This window comes from Dendrobates tinctorius, unplaced genomic scaffold (genome assembly GCF_039654945.1).
Source record: "Dendrobates tinctorius isolate UK_male_01 unplaced genomic scaffold, ASM3965494v1 ptg000083l, whole genome shotgun sequence".
Lineage (NCBI taxonomy): Eukaryota > Metazoa > Chordata > Amphibia > Anura > Dendrobatidae > Dendrobates > Dendrobates tinctorius.
The window spans coordinates 23,991,919-24,019,100 of NW_027361751.1; the positions used below are offsets into that span (position 1 = coordinate 23,991,919).

A 27,182-nucleotide genomic window follows, 5' to 3' on the forward strand; every position below is an offset into this window, starting at 1 on the left:
GCTGCTGCGATGGCCGATTGGCAGGTAGTCCTTCCCAAGAGCATCGAAATTGCTCAGACTTACAATGTCTCTGTGGGGCAATACTTCACATCTGTGGAACAAAAAAAACAACACCATCATGTTTGAGATGAAACAACCCTTTTAAATTAACAGGGCTATCCAAACCCTTAAATTATTATTTTTTTTTTTTTTGTTTTAACCAAAAACTTTAAATGGTATAAAATAAACTGAAGAATACCTATGTGGCCATTCCCTCGGTGCTCCTCTCCCTCCTCTTCCCGTCTCCCTGTCAGTTTCTGTATCATGACCTCCAGCGATGATGTTTCAGCATGGACGTTTGACACTATGGTGGACAGGACTGAATCACCAGTGATTAGCTGCTGCGTTACATGACACTGTAGCAGCAGCATCACTGGAGGTTAAAATGCAGAAAGCAGCAGAGGGTATGGGATCTGAAATAATTTTTTTTTTTTTTTTTTTTAAATTTTACTTCTATACTATTTTGAACTTTTGATTAAAAAAAAAAAATAAATCCCTGTAGCCAAATACTCACCTGACCATCGGTGCTTTGATTACGTATCCCTGAAGGATTCAATTTCATTGCTTAATTGATAATTTTTTTTCCTTCTTTCTTTATAAAGCATGCTGTTCTGGAAACTGAAGCTAGCCAGATTCGTGCCTCCATATTGGACATGGCGCACTGTATAAGAAGCTTCACAGAGGAGATCTCGGAGTATTCCAGAAAGCTCACCGGTATCGTCCAACAGATCGAAGGCGGAGAGCAGATTGTGGAAGATGGAATTGGAATGGCCCACACTGAACATGTAGGTGTCATATAGTGGGGTGTTACTTGTTATAGTCATTTATTTGTTTTATTACTATGCTTTAATGATATATTATATATTTCTGGCCATCATATTCCACAGCTCATTATCATCCCGGTCCCTATTGGAGCTACCAATCTAGATTCCCTATCAGTATGTCTTTGGGGTGTGGGAGGAAACCGGAGAACTCGGATTAAACCCATAGATGTTGTTCTTGGCAGGATTTGAACCCTGGACCCCAGTGCTGCAAAGCTACAGTGCTAACCACCCAGCCACTCTGCTGCCCCATCTACTATATAATCGTCTGTCTGTTTGGTCGCGGCCGACGCGGGATTTCCGTTACAATCAGCGACATGCGCAGTCCGGCCGCCAATTGGCCGCCGGATCGCTGTCAGGACCCTCCGCCGCCTGACTACATGCGCCGGATCCTGCCACTGCCTGCCCACCCCCGATGAAACCTGAAAGATAAGAAAAAAGAGTTAGATTATACTCACCCCGGCATTCGATTCGGCCCGATGGGTGTCAGTGTCCCGTGCGGCGCCTCCCATCTTCATACGATGATGTCCTCCTCCTTGCTTCTCCCTCGGCTCCTGCGCACGCGTACTTTATCGGCCCTGTTGAGGGCATAGCAAAGTACTGCAGTGCGCAGGCGCCGGACCTCTCTGACCTTTTCCGACGCCTGCGCACTGCAGTACTTTACTCTGCCCTCAACAGGACAGATAAAGTACGCGTGCGCAGAAGCCGAGGGAGAAGCAAGGAGGCACCGGACCGCGACACCCACCGCTCCCCCTCCCCCCCTGGGGAGTATAATCTAACGTGTTTTTCTTATTTTTCAGGTTTCATCTGGGGCTTAACATTACACAATGCTGTAAATAAGCCCCCGATGGTGGTGGCCCCAGCTTATGGGGCAAAAATGGGGGTGACAGATTCCCTTTAAATAAACTACATACATATTCTAGAATACCCGATGCGTTAGAATCGGGCCACCATCTAGTGTAGATATAAAATCCATACACTATCGATTAGGAGCGGACAAGTCATTTTTCCATTGAGCAATTTGAAAGACCTTGACTATTGTGGAGAGCCCAACTAACAGGCTTAACTCTACTCATTAGTATTGTTTCAGCACAATTAAGTCCAGTGACTCACTGCTACTACTGATACATACAGTATTACGATGGGTCTTATTCTAATGTGTATTCTTACCTATAGCAGCTAATCAAAATCATATTTACTTTATTTTAAAAAAAGTTTAACCCCTTCCTGACATCCGACGTACTATCCCATCCATGGGACCCGGGCCCCTATGCCCATGGACGGGATAGTACGTCTACCGCGATCAGCGGCGCCCACGTGGTGAGCGCCGCTGATCGCGGCCGGGTGTCAGCTGATTATCACAGCTGACACCCAGCACAATGTGTCAGGGGCGGTCACAGACCGCCCCCGACACGTTAACCCCTTGCACACCGCGATCAAACATGATCGCGGTGTACCGGGGGTTAAAGGGAAGCATCGGCAGGGAGGGGGCTCCCTCCGTGCTAACCTGAGCCCCCCACGGCAGCGCAATGTGCAGCGCTGCTGCGGGGGGCTCCTTTCCTGCAGGTCCCCGAATCCAAGATGGCGACGGGGGCCTGAGGAAGCTGGCTTCCTCAGTGCCTGCAAAGCGCAGGCATGAGGAAGCCTTCTGCACTGCCTGTGACAGATCGCTGATCTGTCACAGTGATCTGTGATGTGACAGATCAGCGATCTGTCACAGGACAGTGATGTCCCACCTGGGACTATTTAATAAAGTTAAAAAAAAAAAAAAATAAAAAAAAGTGTTAAGATAATTTAAAAAAATCGCCAAATAAATTAGAAAAAGAAAAATATTCCCCCAAATAAATCCATTTTTTGGAAATAAAAAAAAACAAAACAATAAAACTACACATATTAGGTATCGCCGCGTCCGTAACGACCCGCCCTATAAAACTGTCCCATTAGTTAACCCCTTTAGCGAACCCCTTGAAAAATAAAAACCGAAGCAAAAAATAATTTATTATCATACAGCCAAACAAAAAGTGTAATAACGCGCGATCAAAAAGACGCATATAAATATCCATGGTACCGCTGAAAACGTCATCTTGTCCCGCAAAAAAAACGAGCCGCCATACAGCGTCATCAGCAAAAAAATAAAAAAGTTATAGCTCGCAGAATAAAGCGATGCAAAAATAATTATTTTTTATATAAAATAGTTTTCATTGCATAAAACCGACAAAACATAAAAAAAGACCTAAATGAGGTATCGCTGTAACCGTACTGACCCGAAGAATAAAACCGCTTTATCAATTTTACCGCACGCGGAACGGTGTAAACGCACCCCCCCAAAAGAAATTCATGAAACGCTGGTTTTTGTTCATTCTGCGTCCCAAAAATCGGAATAAAAAGCGATCAAAAAATGTCACGTGCCCGAAAATGGTACCAATAAAAACGTCAACTCGTCCCGCAAAAAATAAGACCTCACATGACTCGGTGGGTCAAAATACGGAAAAATTATAGCTCTCAATATGTGGTGATGCAAAAGCTATTTTTACAATAAAAAGCGTCTTTTAGCGTGCGACAGCTGCCAAATATAAAAACCGCCATAAATAGTAAATCAAACCCCCCGTTATCAGCCCCTTAGTTAGGGGAAAAATAATAAAATAAAAAAAATGTATTTATTTCCATTTTTCCGTTAGGGCTAGGGTTAGGGCTGAGATTAGGGTTAGGGGTGTGTTGGGGTTCGGGTTGGAGTTAGAATTGGGGGGTTTCCACTGTTTGGGCACATCAGGGGCTCTCCAAATGCAACATGGCGTCTGATCTCAATTCCAGCCAATTCTGAGTTGAAAAAGTCAAATGGTGCTCCTTCCCTTCCAAGCTCTGCCATGCGCCCAAACAGTGTTTTACCCCCACATGTAGGGTATCAGCCTACTCAGGACAAATTGCAAAACAATTTTTGGGGTCCAATTTCTCCTGTTACCCTTAGGAAAATAAAAAATTGGGGGCAAAAATATCATTTTTGTGGAAAAAAAATGATCTTTTTATTTTCACGTCCGAGCGTTATAAACTTCTGTGAAGAACTTGTGGTTCAAAGTGCTCACCACACATCTAGATAAGTTCCGTGGGGGGTCTCTTTTCCAAAATGGGGTCATTTGTGGGGGTTTTCCACTGTTTAGGTACATTAGGGGCTCTCCAAAGGCAACATGACACCCGCAGAACATTCCCTCAAAGTCTGCATTCCAAAACGTCACTACTTCCCTTCCTAGCCCTGACGTGTGTCCATACAGTAGTTTTCTCCCACATATGGGGCGTCAGCGTACTCAGGACAAATTGGACAACAACTTTTGGGGTTCAATTTCTCCTGTTACCCTTGGGAAAATAAAAAAAAATTGGGGACTAATTGTTCATGTTTGTGGAAAAAATACGAATTTTTTATTTTCGCGCCCGGGCGTTCTAAACTTCTGTGAAGCACTGGGGGGTTCAAAGTGCTCACCACACGTCTAGATAAGTTCCTTTGGGGGTCTAGTTTACAAAATGGTGTCATTTGTGGGGGGTTTCCACTGTTTTGGTACATCAGGGGTTTTCCAATCGCGACATGGTGTCCGATCTCAATTCCAGCCAAAAACGTCAAATGGCGCTGCTTCCCTTCTGAGCTCTGCCATGCGCCCAAATAGTGGTTTACCCCCACATGTGGGGTATCAGCGTACTCAGGACAAATTGCACAATAACTTTTAGGGTCCTGTTACCCTTGGGAAAATAAAAATTGGGGTGAAAAGATCATTTTTGTGGAAAAAATATGATTTTTTAATTGTACCGCTGTACGTTATAAACTTCTGTAAAGCCCTTGTGGGTTCAAAGTTCTCACCACATATCTAGATAAGTTCCTTGGGGGGTCTAGTTTCCAAAATGGGGTTACTTGTAGGGGGTTTCCACTGTTTAGGTTCATCAGGGACTCTCCAAACGTGACATGGCGTCCGATCTGAATTCCAGCCAATTTTGCATTGAAAAGTCAAACGGCGCTCCTTCCATTCTGAGCTCTGCCATGCGCCGAAACAGTCGTCCCCCCACATATCAGGTATCAGCGTACTCAGGACAAATTGCACAATAACTTTTGCAGTCCAATTTCTCCTGTTACCCTTGGTAAAATAAAAAAAATTGAACCTGAAGTATTTTTTTTGTGAAAAAAAGATAGATGTTCATTTTTTTTTTTAAATATTCAAAAAAATTCCTGTGACGCAGGGTTAATAAACTTCTTGAATGTGGTTTTGAGCACCTTAAGGGGTGCAGTTTTTAGAATGGTGTCACTTTTGGGTATTTTCTATCATATAGACCCCTCAAAGTGGCTTCAAATGTGATGTGGTCCTAAAAATAAAATGGTGTTGTAAAAATGAGAAATCGCTGGTCAACTTTTAACCCTTATAACTTCCTAACAAAAAAAAATTTTGGTTCCAAAATTGTGCTGATGTAAAGTAAACATGTGGGAAATGTTAGTTATCAAGTTTTTTGTGTGCCGTATCTCTGAGATTTAAGGGCATAAAAATTCAAAGTTGGAAAATTGCGAAATTTTCAAAATTTTCGCCAAATTTCCGTTTTTCTCACAAATAAACGCAAGTTATTTGAATGAAATTTTACCACTAACATGAAGTACAATATGTCACGAGAAAGCAGTGTCAGAATCACCGGGATCCATGGAAGTGTTCCAGAGTTATGACCTCCTAAAGGTACAGAGGTCAGAATTGTAAAAATTGGCTCAGTTATGAACGTGCAAACCACCCTTGGGGGGTGAAGTGGTTAACAAGCAGTAAATCATACTCATGTTATTCAGCCCTTGTACATTGATCAACCGCTCCCAACACAATATGACAGCCCACAGTCCTCCCACACAGTTTGATGTCCCCACACAGCCCATCAAACAGTATGATGTCCCTTCACACAGGGTGTCACTACACAGTATGTCCTCCTCACACAGTATGATGTCTCCATACATCTCCCCACAGAGTACGATGTCTGTAAAAAGCAGGAAAATTTCCCTCTAAAACTGTTAATTATAAGGCCCGGCACAGTATTTAAAGACCGCCCCCACGCAATATGATATCTCCAATACACCCACCCACATAATATATCTCCATAAATCCCCCACGGAGTTTGATGTCCTTACCAAGCCCTGTGCACATTATAATGTCCTCATAAAGTCTCTCATGCAATATGTCCCCAGACTGCCCCACATTCTTTATGATGTCCCTTACACAACCACAACATATTGTGATGTCCCCAAAAAGCCCCTCATGCAGTGTGATATCCCCACACAGCTTCTCACACATTATGATGTCCCCACAAAGCCCCTCATGCAGTTTGAGGTCTCAACAATTTAAAAAAATAAATAACAAAATAGAATTACTCGCCTAACCCTGTTCCCCCGATGCATTGCTTTGGTCTGTGCAGTGTACTGAGGCTCCGCACAGCTGGCACAATGAAGTGACATCATTGCACCTGCTGCTGGGAGCTGACAATGTTCAATCATTGTATTCACCTGAATCTGTATCCTGGGGTACAGATATTTATGAGCGCTCAAGACACTGGGCAGAGGGCAGCTGTGTATTGCGGGGCACCAATGTTCCCAGCCATTTGGCTGTTCCATTGGCTGAACAGGAACAGCCAAAGGGCCACATGTGGCCCACAGGCCACACATTGCCCAGGTCTGCTATAGATGATAGGTGCTAACGATCGGCTGAAAGATGAGTTTTGAGACCCTCGTTGATCTCATCAGAAACTGGAGTACAGACTCCTGCACTTTCTATTGAGCCCTTACTCCGTTTTGTGAGCATACTCATTGAAAGCGCTGCAGACTTCTATATGATGAGCTGCAGCCTCAGACTGGATTTCGAGCTATAGGTGGGGATTATTGAACTTAGACCCAGTGCTTATAAGGAGAATACTGTATAAAAAGGTGACATGATAGGTGTACTTCAGTGTCATACAAAACAAGTAGTTTACTTTAGCTATTTGTTTGCTTTATCATTATTCCTTTACATTTTCTTCCCTTTAACATCTTTTTCAACACCATGTTGTTTGTGGGTCTAACATTTGGTGACAATTTTTTTTTAATATATTTTTCTATTTGTTTCTGCATAATCCTAGATATATTGCTACATTCTCGTTGCCTGCAGTCACCACTAGGGAGCACTCTCTGTATACAGTTAGAAGATTGAGGGCACTGTGTAACTTGTAGGCATTAAAGGCATTGTCTATCCACAGGATAAATCGGTGGTGGTCTCACTGCTGGGATCCCCACTCAGCATCATAAGAGGGCACTTTTATCCGCGGTGTAAATGAGCGGGAGTGTGGACGTCCTACAACCGCTCAATTCATTCTTTATGGGGCTGCCAGAAAATGCAGCGCTCAGTAGCCCCATAGACAATGAATGGAGCAGCGGATGGGCATGCACACTAGTGCTCCATCCTAACGGGTAAAGTGCCCTATTCTGTGAATCGGTGCAGATCCCCACCGATCTATACATGATCACATATCCATGAGTTTCTTCTCTAAAGTGAAGTATCTCCAAACCAGCACAGTGTAATGTTTCCTTCTCCCCATCTGACAGGTCCCCGGGACAGCAGAGAATGCCCGCTCTTGTGTCCGGGCATATTTTTCAGATCTGCACGAAACTCTCTGCCGTCAGGAAGAAATGGCGCTGAGCGTAGTTGACGCTCATGTGAGAGAACAGCTGATCTGGCTGCGGCAGCAGCAGGAGAACATGACTATCCTGTTATCTGAGGTGTCCACCGCTTGTCTGCACTGTGAGAAGGCCTTGCAGCAGGTATGTTTTCTGGGCTCCAACATCTTTTTTTCTCATTCATGTATTCAAAAAATTGTATTTGTGAAATGTGACACGTTGTCTTCACTTTTCTATTCTTTTTTGTCAATGTCGAGTGGAGACTGTAAAGAAAAATAGGAAAGATGCATCTGTAAAATACATTTTAAATGATGTTCCCCTTTCTATAACAACTACTTTTATATCTTGAACACTTAATTCTTCTTATGTTAGAAGTAATGCAGACTTTTATTTATTTTAATATTCCCTTACATTTGTTTTGTACATTGTGCCCTCCATAACAGCATGAAAAAACCTTTTGATGGGCAGTTCAACATTTCTATACATTTATTTTAGTGTAAATGATATATGAGCCCCAACTATAATGCAAAATTCTGTCTCCTGCTTAAAGTGCTAATCTGATCTGGGTCTCTTAAGACCCAGCAGCTACTGCATCCTCCTGGCAAATGGAGATCACATGATCACTGGGTCCAGAGGAGGAAGCACTGTCAATGCTTCTTAATTTCTATGCACAGCACTAGTTCAGTGCTGTGTACATAGCGATCAGGAAGGCAGAGATGGTAATAAACTTTTGTCTGCCTTCTCTCTGGTCAGTCCAGCTATCTCCTGCAGCTGCATGATCTCTGCACTTACTGACTCAGCAATGACGTCCTGAAGTGTCTTCACAGAATAATTTTGGGACCAGACTTTGCAAGTTTTTCAGTGGTCCGCAAATAGTTAAAAGGGTTTTCCCATAAATGTTTATCGTCCATCAGTAGGATATAAGGTAAATATATGATCACTGGGCTCTGACTGTTGGTCACCTCAATGATCATTGGAACAGAGGTCCCAAAGTCCCCTGTGTGATTATAGTGGTAGTGGCCACCACTCCATTCCCACTGTTGATACAAGCAGGGATCATACATGTGCACTGCCACACTTATAGATACAATGAAGTGAAAGTAGCAGTGGTCACGCATGTGCACTAATGTTAAATTCACATGTTTTTCTCTCATACTGCCATTTTTTGGGTATCCCAGTGGTCAGAGCCCAGCAATCACAAATTTATCACCTATTATGTGCACAGGTGAATAATTTGTTTTCTCTATCGCTTCATTGGAGGACACAAGAAACCATGAGTGTATGCTGCTGCCACTAGGAGGCTAACACTATGCAGAAAAAAGATGGCTCTTCCTCCGCAGTGTACACCCCACCGACCGGCACTAGGATATTCAGTTTAGCTCATTGTCCGTAGGAAGTGGACACGGGTCTTTTACTAGACCCATATCTACCTCCGTTTTCCTCGTTTTCCAGTAACATCTCTTTTCTCCTTCGCCTCAATGGGGGACACAGATACTGTGGGTGTATGCTTCTGCCGCTAGGAGGCTGGCACTAAGTGAAAAAAAGAGGTTAGCTCCTCCTCCGTCGTATACACCCTCGCCCCTGTTGCGGGCGGAACTCCGTTTTTTGCTTAGTGTCCATGGAGGCACACACGTCTGGTTTTGCTCCAGACTTTTTCTTTTTTTTTTTTTTCCTATGAAGATGAGGCAGGGGCGAAGGACCCTATTGAAAGGGTCCGATTTCCCCAAACCATCAACGGGCGAGCATGTGCGAGTGTCCCTCCACGTATCCTCTCCCGCGTCGTGGGACACAATACCGGACTTAGCCCTGACCACCCCTAGGTATTGAAACCATGGGCTGTACAGAGGCACAAGACTAGTCCGTGCGGCCCCCACTGCTCCACCAATGCTTAGACTGCGGTGCTGCAAGGTGGTGGACGGTCCCTCTCCTCACCCCCTGAAGGGGTTAGATGGAGCTAGGGTGCCTGCACCATCCTATTTTGTCAAGGCCCCCTCACATACCTGGGCTGGCTGAAGAGGATCGTCAGTGAGGAGAGGGCCTGGGAGGGCTCCTGCGGTGAATATCCGGGGCTGGAGCCCTTAGCTGTCAGATGCCACCGGCCTGTGGCTGCAGAGCGGTGCGGAGAAGCCAGCGCCAGTAAGTAGCGCCATTTTTTTTGTGGCGCCATGGAGTCTAGGGAAAATGGTGGGAGCAATGGAAGCGATACCTGTCGCCCAGTTCCACCTTTGCCCCCTGCAGCACGCCCTCTTGTCAGCCTGGGACAAGAATCCTTTCACGCTCGATTAGCGGTGCCGACAGTCCTCTCAAGTCAGGCAGTCGCTCGGATGGTGGATAACCAGTTCCTCTTTGGCCCAGGGGAAACCTTTCCCCCCAGATCATTGGCTGCTAATGACAACAGACGCCAGTCTCCTCGGTGGGGGAGCGGTGTTTCGCCACCACACAGCCCAGGAACGGTGGTCGCCACAGGAGGCACACCTCCCGATCAACTTATTGGAGATACGAGCAATTCAGCTGGCTCTGCAGAAGTTTCATCACTTTCTAGCAGGCTGCCCCGTCTGGATTCAATCGGTGGCTTCTATAAATCGTCAAGGGGGCACCCACAGCAGAGCAACCATGCGCGAGGTGGGGCTCGTTCTTCAGTGGGCCGAAACAAACCACTCGGTGATTTCAGCTGTTCACATTCCGGGGCGTGGAAAATTGGGCGGCAGACATTCTCAGCCGGCAGGGTCTTGCATCCGGAGAGTGGTCTCTACATCCCGAAGTTTTTCAGCAGATTTGTCAACTGTGGGAAGCTCCGGATGTGGACCTGATGGCTTCCAGAGTGAATGCCAAGGTGCCCACATATGTCTCTCAGGCCAGGGACCCGCAGGCATTCGCGGTGGACGCTTGGGTTCTGCCATGGAACCAGTTTCGCCTCCCATATCTATTTCCTCCACTGCCACTACTTCCGAGAGTCATCAAAAAGATCAAGACGGAAGGGGTGCCGGCGATCTTGCTGGCCCCGTCGAGCGTGGGATGCAGATCTAATGCAGCTGCTCGCCGACGTTCCTTGGCGCCTGCCAGAGCGCCCAGATCTACTGTCTCAAAGGCCGATTTGCCACCCGAACTCAGGGACCCTGTGTTTGACGGCATGGCCTTTGAATCTTGGTTTCTAACCCAGGCAGGGTTCGGGAGCGAGGTGGTCGCTACAATGATTAGCGCCCGGAAACCTGCTTCAGCACGAATTTACCACCACACCTGGAAGGTGTTCTTTGCTTGGTGTCGACGCAGCAGTGTTTCCCCGCTGAGATTATCGATCCCCCAACATCTTGGCTTTTCTCCAGTCGGGCTTAGAGAGCCCGGATAGCTCAGTCGGTAGAGCATTAGACTCGGGCTTTGCCCCAGGTTCCCTCAGGAGACAAATATCGGCCTTATCCGTCCTGTTCCAGCGCAGAATTGCTACCAATTTGCAGGTGAAGACTTTTCATTCAGGGAGTCTCCCACTTGGTACCTCCCTAAAGGGCGCCTATGGCCGCCTGGGACCTTAACATGGTCCTAAGTGTTCTGCAGGAAGCTCCATTTGAACCGCTTCAGGATATCTTTTTGAGGTACCTTTCCTGGAAAGTGGTGTTCCTAGTGGCCATCACTTCCATCAGGCGGGTTTCAGAGCTGGCGGCCCTATCCTGCCGAGCTCCGTTCCTCACTTTCCATAAGGATAAGGAGGTCCTCAGACCAGCCCCTCCTTTTCTGCCGAAAGTTGTGTCCTCTTTTCACATTAATGAAGATGTTGTTTTGCCTTCATTTTGTCCAGCACCGGTGCGCCATGTGCAAAAGGCTCTTCACACGTTAGACCTGGTAAGAGCACTCCGGAGGTACGTGTCACAGACAGCACCCTTTCGTCAGATGGTCACGCTGTTCGTGCTCCCCGAAGGGCACAGGAAGGGACTCGCTGCCTCAAAATCGACCATAGCCAGATGGATTCGTTTGACGATTCAGGACTCCTACTGCATTAAAGGCACGCCGATTACAGCAGGGATCAGAGCGCGCTCTACTCGGGCAGTGGGCGCTTCGGCACCAGGCTTAGACGGAACAGGTTTGCAAGGCAGCAACCTGGTCCAGCGTGCACATATTTGCCAAACATTATAATATCCATGCTCAGGCCTCGGCAGATGCGAGCCTGGGTAGAAGGATTCTCCAAGCAGCGGTGGCGTACCTTTTAAACAAGAGGTGCATGTAGCTTGGATCGGTGAGTCAATCTCCCACCCAGGGACTGCTTTAGGACGTCCCACAGTATCTGTGTCCCCCAATGAGGCGAAGGAGAAACATGGATTTTTGTGATAACTCGCCGTAAAATCCTTTTCTCTGAGACGCTCATTGAGGGACACAGCACCCACCCTATTAGCCAGTTGGCTCTGTTTCTGTTTAGTTAATACACATTTATTTATGTGATATAAGGGTGGTCCTTTTCTGGACATGTTGTACCTGTATTAAGGCTGATTTTGTTGTCCTACTGCTTTGGCACCAAACTCGGTTCTGCCCGCAATAGGGGTGAGGGTGTATACGACGGAGGAGGAGCTAACTTTTTTTTTTTTTTTTTTTTCTTCCACTTAGTGTCAGCCTCCTAGCAGCAGAAGCATACACCCACAGTATCTGTGTCCCCAATGAGCATCTCGGAGAAAAGGATTTTACGGTGAGTTATCACAAAAATCCATGTTTTTTTTTTTTTTCAGATGGATCTTCTCCTTTACCTCTGAAGGGATACAGTGTGAACGGTCACAACTGTACTCCCATGTAGAGACTATGAGTACGGCACGTACTGCCACCCCGTATCCTCATATGTCTAGTCGGCAGGACCCCAGCCCCTAACACAGAAGGGTGTTTAGGTGATCGGTTTTTGGTCCTTGCCCGTCTCCTACCCCTTGCCCACTAAAGCCTGTCGGTTTAAGGAGGCATGGATGTCCCTCATACTCAGATTCTTGGACGTCTTCAGGATGGAGAGGTACAGCTCCTCTTTTTCTCTCTCTCTCCGCCAGATTCTAGTCCAATGTTGTCAGAGGAGAAGATTCAAGTAATGAAGAAAGACGAGGATAAAGGAAGATGAAGAAAAGAAGACAGAGGAAGATGGAGGAAAACCACAGAAGAGGATGGATGAATCTTGCCTCCCACTACCTCTTTTCCCAAAGTTTTTATTAAGGGTTTTCTACTCTATATGGGGCCTGTTTCTGGCGGTTACCTGACGGTGTGTGATAATTGACTGTCCTCAGCACTGGATCTTCGCATCCCTGTCTGCCGGGTTCCTTTTTTCTGTATTGTCATAGCTCAGAAAGGCCCTCCCCTGCTCCTGGAGCCTCTGCCACTAATTTAGGCCCCGGCATTAGAGCGGCCTAGTCCCGACGTTTGGCCTGCCCCCTTTTCTGTATCTTTTGCTGGCTCCTCCTCTCATCTTCCCCTTACTGTTGGGGTTCCTCAATGATCGGTTCTAGGCCCCCTCCTCTTCTCTTTGTATACTGCCCCTATTGGACAAACAATCAGTAGATTTGGTTCCCAGTACCATCTCTCTGCTGATGACACCTAATTATACGCTTCGTCTCCTGATATCACAGCTGCCTTTTTAGAAAACACCAGCGATTGTCTAAACGCTTTGTCTAACATCATGTCCTCACTATATCTGAAACTGAACCTGTCAAAGACTGAATTCCTTGTGTTTCCTCCCGCTACTAATGTACCTATACCCGACATTGCCATTTCCGTGTGTGGTTCCACTATTACTCCCCAGCAACATGCCCGCTGTCTTGGGGTCATACTTGACTCCGAGCTTTCCTTTGCCCCCCACATCCGTTCACTGGCTCGCTCTTGAAATCTGTACCTCAAAAACATTTCTAGAATTCGACCCTTTCTTACTTTTGACTCCGCAAAAACTCTTACTGTTTCTCTTATTCATTCTCGTCTCGACTATTGTAACTCTCTCCTAATCGTTCACCCTGTTACCAAACTCACTCCCCCCCCCCCCCCCCAATCTGTCTTGAATGCTGCAGCCAGGATCATATTCCTCGTCAATCGTTACACCGATGCCTCTACCTTGTGCCAGTCATTACACTGGCTACCCATCCACTCCAGAGTCCAGTACAAACTTATTACCCTCACCCACAAAGCACTCCATGGCTCAGCACCACCCTACATCTCCTCCCTTGTTTCAGTCTACCACCCTACCCGTGCCCTTCGTTCTGCTGATGACCTGAGGTTAGCATCCTCAATAATCAGAACCTCCCACTCCCGTCTCCAAGACTATACACCTGCTGCGCCAATTCTTTGGAATGCAATTCCCAGGTCAATACGATTAGTCCGCAATCCCTACAATTTTAAGCGTGCCCTGAAAACGCATTTATTCAGACTGGCCTACCACCTCAACACATTAACCTAACTATCCCTGTGTGGCACAGTCAAAAGTTTTACTATAACCAGGTTCCCTGCATCACGTTCCCACATGCTTTATGCATCCATTAGCCCTCTGTGTCTGTACTGTTACACACTTAACATTATGACTGGTCCAAACAATCAGGGCAATTGTTACCACCCACCTTTCGTGTCTACCTTTTTTCCTCATAGATTGTAAGCTTGCGAGCAGGGCCCTCATTCCTCTTGGTATCTGTTATGATCTATGTGATTATTGTTATGCTGTAATGTCTATCGTCTGTACAAGTCCCCTCTGAAATGTAAAATGCTGCGGAATATGTCGGCGCTTTAGAAATAAAATCTATTATTATTATTATTATTATTATTATTATTTTCCTTAGTGTTTTCGGGCAGGCTTTTCTCCCACCCATTGATGACACCCCTCCTCTTCCTGGCTCCGGCGGGTAACTCTTCCCACTCCTCCCGACTCCATTGAGAGGGTTTCTCTGCCTCTTGCTCCGGCTGTTAGCTCTGCCCCTCCTTCCAGCCTCAGTGAGCGGGCTTTCAACCCACGTCCCCCCCCCCCTCTCTCTCTGCAGCTCGGCATCTGCGCTCCTCTTCTTGGCACTGCCAGCTCTCCTCCCCCTCTCTGCGGCTGCCATTTCCCGGTAGCTGAAACCTGGAAGGTGGCTCATCTCTAGGACCTGCATCCTCGTCCTGCAATCCGCCCTGCAGCCTTGCTTGTTTTCTCCTGGACTAAAGCCGGGGGCAATTCTTCAGCATGTGCCTTTTCCTGTGAGTATCTCTGCTCTGCAGAGTGACACTCTCCTCAGCTCTCTGTCCCCTAACCTTCTGGGACCATCAGTGGGTCTGCTTCTTATCATACCTATCTCCAAAGGAGAGCGCTGTCACCCTCCTCCTTCTTTTTCAGCTCTTGCCAGACACTTTGCTCTTTATGTAAATGTAAACTCCCTTCTGTCAGGACTGCAGCAGATCCCCCATGCCTGCTACCCAGGAGTCCCCTACTTCCCCAGGAGAGAGCGGTGCCCCTATCCCAGTGTGGGCTACCTCTGTCGCAATCTGTCACGAACCTCACCAGGGTGTCCCAGACCCTGGTGTCCGTTCCTGACAGATTGTCTCTTCCTACCTCCGCCGTTACTAGAGGATTGCAGGAATCTCCGGCTGTACCTACCACCAGAGGCTGTAATAGATCTAGACAGAAGCGTCGTTCTACTTCTTCTCGCTCCCTTTCTCCACCTGGCCTCTGCTGGCAGACATTTTTTTTCTCGGTCCTCTTCCTCAGAATCAGCTGTGGTAGTTTCAGATGTGCAGTCTGAGGATTATTCGGACCCGAATTCTCACCACACCACACCTCTAATGGGAGAGACATGGTCCAGAGCCTCATAGTGGCAGTCAACCAGACCTTTAACTTTGAAGATATCGCTATGGATCCCACAGAAAAGGCGGTTTCGTTTAGACGGTCGAGATCAGCTCCTAAGATATTTGCCCCTCATGCATAATTTGAGGAGTTACTTTCCAAGGAACGGGACAACCCGACCAGCCGCTTCCAAAGAGGGAAGCACCTCGGTATCCTATATCCCTTCTTTCCTGAGCTCACTGAGAACTGGACCACTTCTCCGACTGTGGACCCTCTGATTTCCAGACTTTCCACCAATACAGATACGGTCCTTCCTCTCCCAGATGGAGCATCTCTCAATGATACCAACAACAGACTCATAGAGTCCTTGGCATGGTCAGCCTTTGAAGTGGTCACCGCTACATTGTGACCTGCCTTTGCCTCCGCCTGGGTGGCAAAGTCTATAGACGCATGAGCTAAGCTGCTCCGACAAGGCATTCTTTCTGGAGCCCAACTGGAGGAATTGGCCAACCCCACGGACCAAATTACTCTTGCAGGGAAGTATATGGTATCCACCTCCCTGGACTCTGCTGCATATGCTGCTCTGGCATCCAGCAATATCGTGGCTATCCGAAGGACCATTTGGCTTAAGGCGTGGCAGGTGTACTTATCTTCAAAGAAATCCCTTACCAACTTGCCTTTCCAGGGTTCCCATCTGTTTGGCACCAAACTGGACCAAATTATTAAGGAGGCCCCTGAGGGATGAGCCCTCTCCTTCCTCACGCCAAACGTCGTTGTTCTCCATTGTCACGTGAGTTTCGGCACTTCCAACGTTTCCCTTTGACGGAGTTCTCCCACCAAGACAAGTCACAAGCTCGCCAGGTTAGGAAAAAGGTTTCCTTTTAATCCTTCTCCGGGTGTTTCTGTGACGCGAGGAGTAGATCCCCCAGGAACAGTCGTGGTGGATTTTTCTCCGCGTGACTCGGCGTGTATCTAAGATTGCTGAATGGAGGAGTCCGTCTTTCTTTTCAGGATTGAGTCCCTTCGTTCAGTAATTGCTTCCTGGGAACCGCAGGAGTTATTTGTTCCATGGAAGCCTTTATCCATGTCCTTTTTTTTCTTCAGGGCATCAGAGATTTCTGCGTTTTGAAAGGGGCGGATCTTTTTTCATTTTCCCGCCTTCCTTTCGGGCTCTAGACCACTCCCAGAGTATCGTAAGAGACTGTGGCAGTGGTTTTGCACATTCTGTGGATCAAAGGTTCAGTGCTCTTCCTGGACCTCGCCGACGTTCTCATCATGGCTCTGTCCGTCATTCTTGATTCCTTTCCTTTTGTCCGACTTTGACTTATCCTCTGTAGCGCTCTCTCATCAGGTTACCTGGTCAGGGTGACGTGCGTCTATCCGGCTAAAGCCTTCAACCATCTGTTTTTGGGACATGGGCTTGTGCGTATAGAGGCCTTCTGGCCTCCCTGTCAGCGAATGCTTGCTGGATCCGGATGGCAATTGTAGGTTTACCGGGTCAGATCAGAGCGCCTTCTTCTGGGTTTAAGGCACACTCTGCCCGAGCAGTGAGTGCCTCCTGGCGGTACACATGGGACTTCCGCCCTGAAGCTCTGCAGAGCGATAATCGATCCTCCACATGTTTACAGAATTTTTCAGAGTCCATACCTAGCTTCAGCGGATGCTGGCTTAGGTAGAAAGACCTTGCAGGCGACGGTGGTGAGTTCTCCGACTTGACTGGAGTTGCTGTTCCCTCCCCTTGTGTACTTCTTTGGGACGTCCCATGGTTTCCTGTGTCCTCTAAAGAAGCGATAGAGAAAACAGGATTTTTGGTTACTTACCGTAAAATCTGTTTCTCAGAGCCTTCATTGGGGAACACTGCACCCTCCCAAGTTTGACAGCTCTGTTGTATTATATTGTTACAATTTGAGTTTCTGTGTTTTCTTTCTTTTACATGTTTCTTCTCCTACTGCTTTCTTACTAACTGAATATCCTAGTGCTGGTCGGTGGGGAGTACACTGCGGAGGAGGCGCTTTTTTTCTGCTTAGTGTCAGCTTCCTAGTGGCAACAGCATACACCCATGGTTTTCAGTGTCCCCCAGTGAAGCGATAGAGAAACAGATTTTACGGTTAGCAACCAAAAATCTTTTTTTTTTTAGATTGCCCCTATGTAATTTTGTAGTACGATAATGGTGATATAAAAAAGTGTGTAGTTTTTTTTTTTTAAATTTTACTACTTATACTAAAAATGGGAAAATTTGCAAGAAAAAAATGGATTCAGTTGCTGTGCTCTGAAGGTTTTACTTTTTTATTTTTCGGTCAATAGTTGTACGAGGGCTTTGTTTTTTGTTTTGTTTTTTGTAGCGATATGAGATTTCATTTGACTTTTTGCTCATATTTTTATATTTTCTTAGTTCTTACAATACTGCCAGCGTTAATGCCAATTTAGGAATTTTTTATTGAATATTTATTATTCACTTTAGGGGACTTGAACCTGGGACTGATTGATCGCCTGTGCAGTACACTGCAATAATGTAGTATTGCAGTGCACAGTCCCCTGTGAAGCCCATCTAAGTGGCTAAACTGTTGCAATCAGACATCACTTCGATAGCAGTAGTTATTCTCAAGTTCTGGCTGTGTAACACATCTAACACCAGCTCCTAAGATTGCTACATACTGTCTCGCATCTGCAGTAAATGTTGGCTGGATGTTGCCTATGTGATAAAGGGGTTGTCCAAAATTTAGTTTTCTAACTTAAGAACTCTGTATGGTGTATTTGTGACTTCGTTGCTAATGAGATCGCGTGTGACACAGGATGACTGCCGAGTGGTGCTGGCCAAGCAAGAGATCACACGACTGCTGGAGACCCTTCAGAAACAGCAGCAGCAGTTCACAGAGCTTGCGGATCATATCCAGCTGGACGCCAGCATTCCTGTTACATTCACTAAGGTACGGAGGAGGATTTGGTAATTTGTGGCTTGTTTGATGGTGAGTGGGCTATATTAGATTTTGAGGGGGATATCCTATTTGAACAGCTTGCGTCCATATGCCCTACTGATCACAGAATATAAATATCATATATTGGGGTCCACTTCTTGGGACTCCTCATTTACCCAAAGTGGAAAGCCACAGCAAGGTGCACTCTACTTGCTGGAGGACCTGGCATAACTACGAGTTCAATCATTTGAAGCGTTGTCTGTCCGCTAATTACCCCATAGATGGCGGCTGATCGCTGAGAATGACGGCATCTGGATCTGTAGGGTAGTGTTTGCATATGGGCTTCCTACAGCAATGCACTTATTTTTGTTTTCCAGGACAATAGAGTTCACATCGGTCCAAAAATGGAAATCCGCGTTGTGACGTTGGGTCTCGACGGAGCAGGAAAAACAACAATCTTATTTAAACTGAAGCAGGATGAGTTCATGCAGCCAATCCCTACCATTGGTAAGTAGTAGTGTATTGTGGCACCGCTCTTACAGAGTCAGTCTTTAAAGGGGCATTTCCATCCTATGGCATATTGCTGGTGTGCTATGTCGTAGCATTCTGCTGTTTCCAACTCATTAAAGTGAATGGAGGAGTGCTGCAGGTCCTTCCTTTCTGTGGAAGTTTTGGTAGTTGTACTCCCATCAGTTAGTAAGGTATGGTGTATCCTAGCAATAAGCCGTCACTTTTAACCCCTTCATGAAATATGACATACAGTTACGTCATATGTCGTGCCCCTGACTTTGATGAGGGCTGAAAGGCCAAGCCCTCGTCTTTCTGTTAAATGCCGCTGTCAATCTCTGCATCGTTTAACACGCACCTGCAGGGCCCAATGGCACGCCCATGATGTGTTTGTGGGGCGCTGATGGGTTGCTATGACCACTGAGAACCCCTCCCGCATTTGTCAGTATGATCCTCCCGTGAAAGCCAGCATTTAGCTGTCATTCAAAGGAGATCGTGATCTTCGCTATACATAGCAGAGCTGAAGCCCTGCTATGTATCGTACAAGCGATCAGACGATTGCAGATTCAAGTCCCTGAAATACATTGGGGAACCGAAACCTGCAGTTCCAGCAAAGGTAATAGGTTTTTGACAACTATGAGAGACAATTACCTTTCACAACTGGTTCAGGACCCAACAAGAGGGGGGGCACTGCTAGACCTAATATTAACCAACAGGCCAGACCGCATATCAAATGTAAGGGTTGGGGGTCACTTGGGTAATAGTGATCACAAATTAATAAGTTTTCATGTATCCTTTAATAAGATGTGTAGTAGAGGGGTTACAAGGACACTAAACTTCAGGAAGGCAAATTTCCAACGGATGAGAGATGATCTTGGTGCAATTAACTGGGACGATATCCTGAGACATAAAAATACACAAAGAAAATGGGAGACGTTTATTAGCATACTGAATAGGACCTGTGCACAGTATATACCGTATGGGAATAAACATGCTAGAAATAGGAGGAAACCACTATGGCTAAATAGAGCTGTAAGGGGCGCAATAAGTGACAAAAAGAAAGCATTTAAATAAAGAATTAAAGCAAGTAGGTAGTGATGAGGCATTAACTAAATACAGAAGATTAAATAAATTCTGTAAAAAGCAAATCAAAACAGCAAAGATTGAGACAGAGAGACTCATTGCCAGAGAAAGTAAAAATAATCCCAAAATATTCTTTAACTACATAAATAGTAAGAAGCTAAAAAATGATAATGTTGGCCCCCTTAAAAATAGTCTGGGTGAAATGGTGGATGAGGAAAAAGCCAATATGCTAAATGACTTTTTTTCGACAGTGTTTACACAAGAAAATCCCATGACGGATAACATGATCAGGGATAAAAATTCTCCATTAAATGTCACCTGCTTAACCCAGCAGGAAGTACGGCGGCGTCTAAAAATCACTAAAATTGACAAATCCCCGGGCCCGGATGGGATACACCCCCGAGTACTGCAGGAATTAAGCACAGTCATAGATAGACCATTATTTTTAATCTTTAAAGATTCCATAATAACAGGGTCTGTACCACAGGACTGGCGTATAGCAAATGTGGTGCCAATATTCAAAAAGGGGACAAAAACTGAACTTGGAAATTATAGGCCAGTAAGTTTAACTTCAACTGTGGGTAAAATCCTGGAGGGTTTTCTAAGAGATACTATACTGGAGTATCTGGAGAGGAATAAACTTATGACCCAATATCAACATGGGTTTACAAGGGACCGTTCCTGTCAGACTAATCTGATAAGCTTTTATGAAGAGGTAAGTTCCGGTCTGGACCAAGGGAATGCAGTGGACGTGGTGTACATGGACTTTTCAAAAGCTTTTGATACGGTGCCACACAAAAGGTTGATACATAAAATGAGAACAATGGGGATAGGGGAAAATATGTGTAGGTGGGTTAAGAGCTGGCTCAGGGATAGGAAACAAAGGGTGGTTATTAATGGAGCACACTCGGACTGGGTCACAGTTAGCAGTGGGGTACCACAGGGGTCAGTTTTGGGCCCGCTTCTTTTTAACATATTTATTAATGACCTTGTAGGGTGCATAGAGAATAGAATTTCAATATTTGCAGATGACACTAAACTCTGCAGGGTAATCAATACAGAGGAGGACAATTTTATATTACAGGAGGATTTATGTAAACTAGAAGCTTGGGCTGATAAATGGCAAATGAGCTGTAATGGGGATAAATGTAAGGTCATGTACTTGGGTAGAACGAACAAGATGTATAATTATGTGCTTAATTGTAAAACACTGGGCAAAACAGTCACTGAAAAAGACCTGGGTGTATGGGTGGACGACAAACTCACATTTAGTGGCCAGTGTCAGGCAGCTGCTGCAAAGGCAAATAAAATAATGGGATGCATTAAAAGAGGCATAGAGGCTCATGAGGAGAACATAATTTTACCTCTATATAAGTCACTAATGCGACCACACTTAGAATACTGTGTACAGTTCTGGTCTCCGGTGTATAAGAAAGACATAGCTGAACTGGAGCGGGTGCAGAGAAGAGCGACCAAGGTTATTAGGGAACTGGGGGGTCTGCAATACCAAGACAGGTTATTACACTTGGGGTTATTTAGTTTGGAGAATCGAAGGCTTAGGGGTGATCTTATTACAATGTATAAATATATGCGGGGACAATACCAAGACCTTTCTAATGATCTTTTTACTCTTAGACCTGTGACGGGGACAAGGGGGCATCCTCTACGTCTGGAGGAAAGAAGGTTTAAGCATAATCACAGACGCGGATTCTTTACTGTACGAGCAGTGAGACTATGGAACTCTCTGCCATATGATGTTGTAATGAGTGATTCCCTACTAAAATTTAAGAGGGGACTGGATGCCTTTCTTGAAAAGTATAATATTACAGGGTATATACACTAGTTTCCTTAGTGTTGCGTTGATCCAGGGAGCTAGTCTGATTGCCGTATGTGGAGTCGGGAGGGAATTTTTTTCCCCAATGTGAAGCTTACTGTTTGCCACATGGGTTTTTTTTTGCCTTCCTCTGGATCAACATGTTAGGGCAAGTTAGGATAGGATATGTGTTGAACTAGATGGACTTAAAGTCTCCCTTCAACCTTAATTACTATGTTACTATGTTAAGGGGACTAACAAATACAGTAAAAAGTGGAAAAAAAAAAAAAAAAAAAGGTTGTTAAAAATTATGGAAAAAAACATTTATTAAACTATAAAACAAATTAATTAGATCGGGCAAAAAGGCGTAACGAGAAAGAAACTGAACCGTCTGATATATATATATTTATTATTATTATAAATTTTTTTTTTTTTTTTTTTTTTTTACAAATTTCCAAATTTTCTTTAACTAGTTGGTTTAAAAAAAAAAAAAAAAAAACTAGACATGTTTGGTACCTGTGTACTCGTACTGACCTGAAAAACATATTGCCAGGTCAGTATTTCTGTATAGTGAACATAGTAAATATTTTTTTTTTTTTTTTTTAAATTGTCAAATTCCACTTTTTTTTTTTTTATTTCAATGCACTTAGAATGTCTTTCCCGCTTTCCAATGGATCACATGATAAGATGAATAGAGTCATTCAAAAGTACAAGTTGTCTAGCAAAAAACAAGCCTCATACGCGTATGTGAACATAAAAATAAAAGTTATGGCTCTTGGTAGAAGAGGAAGCATAAACAAAAAAACAAATGGAAAATTCCCCTGTTGTGGAGGGGTTAATGGAGGAAAACTCCTTCAAATGTGTCTATACATGTAATGATAACTGTCTTCATTCAGTTCAGACTGGATGGACTTTTCATCTTGATTTTTCTCTTTTACATTTTAAAGGTTTTAATGTTGAGACAGTTGAATATAAAAACTTAAAGTTTACGATTTGGGATGTTGGAGGCAAACACAAGCTCCGGCCTCTGTGGAAGCATTACTACCTGAATACACAAGGTGAGGGGAACCTGGATCCATACTAAGCAACCCCACAACAAGCTTTAATCATTGATAATCAAGGGTTACTCTGGGCATGGTTAATGTTTAAAAAAACAACCATGCTGTCGGGCCAAACTGTCAATCTTCAGGAGCGCATTGCCATTCCTCAGGAGCGCACCGCCACTTCTGGCAAGCAAGAAGCTAGGAGGCAGGGAAATGGTGCGCTCATAAAGATTGATGTTTTGAAAACATGATATAGGTAATTGTCATGTTAATGCATCATAGAGTTTAAGCCCTGAAAGGGATCCACTCCAGACTGCACACTTAAAATGGATGATCCTCCACTTTTTGAATAACATTGATTATATATTCAGCACACATACACTATAGTTTCTGTTGTAATTTCTATTCATTCGATTTTCACTAACTTTATTCAGATGTTACAGTGCAAAAAATATCCAGGATCTAATGTTCTTAAGCGCCTAACTTGCGTACAATTTACTGCTGCATTGTAATGGAGAATCCCTATAATTGATGAACGCAGGAAGTTTATTTCAAATGCATTGGTCGTATTATTTTTAGGTTGGGAATAGTTTTTCCTGTTGCTGGTTTAGACCAGTAGCATTGTTCAAGTCACTGTGGCTCCATGTACAATCCCAGCATTGAGGTATTTTGCTATTTTAGCCTTGATGTTGCATCACCCTTCCTTGTCAGTATCACATACTTTTATATTCTCTTTTTTCAGCGGTAATATTCGTTATCGACAGCAGTCATCGAGATCGGGTCACTGAAGCTCATAGTGAACTGGCAAAGCTGCTGACCGAGAAGGAACTACGTGATGCCCTGCTCTTAATATTCGCCAATAAACAGGTCATTGTTCTGTCTTTAGTGCCATATTTGCAGTTGTGATAACGCTATGCATCTTAGCTATGCTATGCTACTTATCTGCACATACTCGTTAATGGGATTGTCCACTACTTGGATATTGATGACCTATATTTAGGTTTGATCAGTCTATGAGTGACGCAGTTAGACACACTGCACCCCACCGATTAGCAGGGCCACCATTGGTTGGGTGTAAGCTGTGTATGGAGCAGGAGCAGCATTGCTCAGTACACCTTGTAGTGGCTGACAGCTCCCACTACAGAGTTCATGAATCTGTGCTGCTGTTCACTATTTACAAGCACCTGCCGCTGATGCTGCAAACAACAAATCGCAGGGATGTCAGCTCCCCCCACCAAATTGATATTGATCAACTATCCTACAGATAGGTCATCCATATCTAAGTAGTGAACAATCCCTTAGAATTAACACTTCTGTTTTTTAAAAAGTCTTCAGACTGTCTTGAGGCTAAAAGTATATATAATTCAGCTAGTCTTGCCTTCATGGTTTACTTCTCCTCAGTTAGGCATGGGATCATAAGATGAATTTCTCTCCTGGGAATTAAATGTTTTTTTGTACTTTATGCTCTCTGAAAGGGTTCATCATATCTGTCACCTTATCTGCCTGTTTGGTGCAATTGCAATAAAGTTCTCCACAGAGAGAAAACAGAATCTTATATCAAAGATAAAGATGATGACTGCACAGCTCCTTTATCACAGATATAATTCTGGAGATCACAGTTTAAACTTATTGAATACTAATCTATTCGTTTATTTCTGAGATTATAGAGGGAAGGATAATCAGTGTCAGTAATGGCTCTAGCTGCTTACAAATAGGATGCAGGGTAAGAGTTAGGAAAAACAATGGGGGTGAAAAGGGAGAAAATGAGGCTAAACTAGAGGGAAATAAGTGCACTTTGTATGATAGAAGTGCAGAGTGTGACAGGCAGTGGAAGGTGCAGTTATGGAAGAAAAAAAAATGGTAATAGGGGTATTGTCCACACAATGATGTACCAATGGGATTGTTGGCTGGAGTCTAGCTGGAAAGCACAAGGATTCCACTTGAAAGATACATGGCAGCCATCATTGACAGGAGATGTGGGGGAGCACTCACTGTATTGTGGATCCTGTTAAACCAATGGGTCTCACTGACAAAACTTTAGGGTTAACCATTGTTTTAATTTTTATTTCATAAATCAAGAAGCAGATTTCTCTGATAAGATATATTACAGAGTTTCTTATTTTAATGTTTACTATTGATTTATGAAATAAAACTAATGGTTACTGTTTATTACACTGCTCAAAAAAAATAAAGGGAACACTAAATACCACATCCTAGATATCCCTGAATGAAATATTCTAGTTATAAATCTTTATATATTACACAGTGGAATGTGTTCAGAACAATAAAACATAACAATTATCAGCGTAAATCAAAATGAATATCCCATGGAGGTCTGGATTTGGAATGATACTCAAAATCAAAGTGGAAAATCAAATTACAGGCTGATCCAACTTCAGTAGTAATGCCTCATGACAAGGAAAAGATGCTCAGTAGTGTGTGTGGCCTCCACGTGCCTGTATGACCTCCCTACAACGCCTGGGCATGGTACTGATGAGGCGGCGGATGGTCTCCTGAGGGATCTCCTCCCAGACCTGGACTATAGCATCCGCCAACTTCTGGACAGTCTATGGTGTGACGTTGGTGGATGGAGCGAGACATGATGTCCCAGATGTGCTGAATCGGATTCAGGTCTGGGGAACGGGCGGGCCAATTCCATAGCTTCAATGCCTTCATCTTGCAGGAACTGCTGACACACTCAAGCCACATGAGGTCTGGCATTGTCCTGCATTAGGAGGAACCCAGGGCCAATCTCACCAGCATATGATCTCACAAGGGGTCTGAGGATTTCATCTCGGTACCTAATGGCAGTCAGACTACCTCTGGCGAGCACATGGAGGGCTGTGCGGCCCTCCAAAGAAATGCCAGCCCACACCATTACTGACCCACTGCCAAACCGCTCATGCTGAAGGATGTTGCTGGTAGCAGATCGCTCGCCACGGCGTCTCCAGACTCTGTCACGTCTGTCACATGTGCTCAGTGAGGACCTGCTTTCATCTGTGAAGAGCACAGGGCGCCAGTGGCGAATTTGCCAATCTTGGTGGTCTGTGGCAAATGCCAAGCGTTCTGCACAGTGTTGGGTTGTGCTCACAGCCCCCCATCTGTGGACGTCGGGCACTCAGATCATCCTCATGGAGTTGGTTTCTAACCATTTGTGCAGACACATGCACATTTGTGGCCTGCTGGAGGTCATTTTGCAGGGCTCTGGCAGTGCTCCTTCTGTTCCTCCTTGCACAAAGGCTAAGGTAGCGGTCCTGCTGCTGGGTTGTTGCCCTCCTACAGCCCCCTCCACGTTTCCTGGTGTACTGTCCTGTGTCCTGGTAGCGTCTCTAACCTCTGGACACTACGCTGACAGACAACGCAAACCTTCCTTCCACACCACGGGCATAACATAGGTACCGTCTACGAGCCTTCTACTGTATCACGTCACAGATATATAATGTGGTGATCACAAAGACGTCATCTGTCCTGTACCAGAATCCAGGCTAGAATGGGTCACATGGGCTCCGAATTGGCAATGTATATGGGCATTGTGGCATTAAATGCACTTGCTGAGGTTTGCATACAATATGTTCCCATCTTCAGTATATTTAGATTTGTCATTTTTGTGTTTCCTTGCAGGACGTGGCAGGTGCCCTATCAGTGGAAGAAATGACCGAACTCCTGAGCCTTCACAAACTGTGCTGCGGCCGCAGCTGGTATATCCAGGGATGTGATGCCAGGAGCGGCATGGGCCTATATGACGGCCTTGATTGGTTATCCCGGCAGCTGGTAGCTGCGGGTGTCCTGGATGTGGCTTAAATGTGAGCAGCGATGAGCAAGTGGTTCTCAATCTGATGAATATCTGTGTCATTTCAGTAACTTGCTTCTTCCAGAACAACGTGCTGCTCCAGAGTAGGTTACGGCTAACGCCATATGGGCTTCTTATGTGTCCGTGTAGTTCAAGCAATATGACAGTCTGTGAGTAACCATCATTACATGCTACTAAGTCTGAAGAGGCTCAGTGCTCGACCGTCACCTCCGCCTAATTATAATACAGAATGACGGGGGAGGTTGTGTCTAGTAGGTCATTTTAGGAATGCTGCAGGCAGCATTTATTGGGTGGGATGGAAAGGGTTACTTATATACAAGGACAGGTTACCTATGCCGGCAGAAGGGCTCCTCTGGTCCTAGATGATAAAAGGCTTACTCCATGTATAGTGAAGACAATTCTTAATGCAGATACATTTGTGTTTCAATTCCTTGCGATTTTCAAGATTTCTGCTTGCTGTCAGTGAATGAGAACATTTTACACTTACATTTTGAGATTAAAAAGCTTAGGCTAGGTTCACATGTGCATTTCCAGTTTTATCTCTTCTTTTTGGAACAGAAAAAAAGAAAATAATGTCAGCACTGGACCCATCACACGAGCCGACGTAATCGGTGCCAGACATACCCCGACACCATCAATTCCAGACATACCCCGACACCATCAATGCCAGACAAACCCTGGCTCCATCAGTGCCAGACATACCCCACCCACTTCTGTCACGGTGTCATTATTTTATTAGAAAAAATAG

The 27,182-nt window shown here is 45.0% G+C and overlaps 1 protein-coding gene across 1 annotated transcript in view; it reads left to right on the forward strand.

The window, feature by feature from the left end:
- The window catches only part of TRIM23 (tripartite motif containing 23), a 66,383-nt gene extending 39,422 nt beyond the window's left edge, over positions 1–26,961 (forward strand). The window contains exons 5-11 of the mRNA XM_073584231.1: positions 642–824; positions 7,441–7,656; positions 18,055–18,189; positions 18,555–18,684; positions 22,528–22,638; positions 23,366–23,490; positions 26,245–26,961. Of these exons, the coding sequence (XP_073440332.1) occupies positions 642–824; positions 7,441–7,656; positions 18,055–18,189; positions 18,555–18,684; positions 22,528–22,638; positions 23,366–23,490; positions 26,245–26,424 (1,080 nt within the window). The 3' untranslated portion in view covers positions 26,425–26,961. The remainder of the gene's footprint in view (positions 1–641; positions 825–7,440; positions 7,657–18,054; positions 18,190–18,554; positions 18,685–22,527; positions 22,639–23,365; positions 23,491–26,244) is intronic.
- Positions 26,962–27,182: the final 221 nt, after the last annotated feature.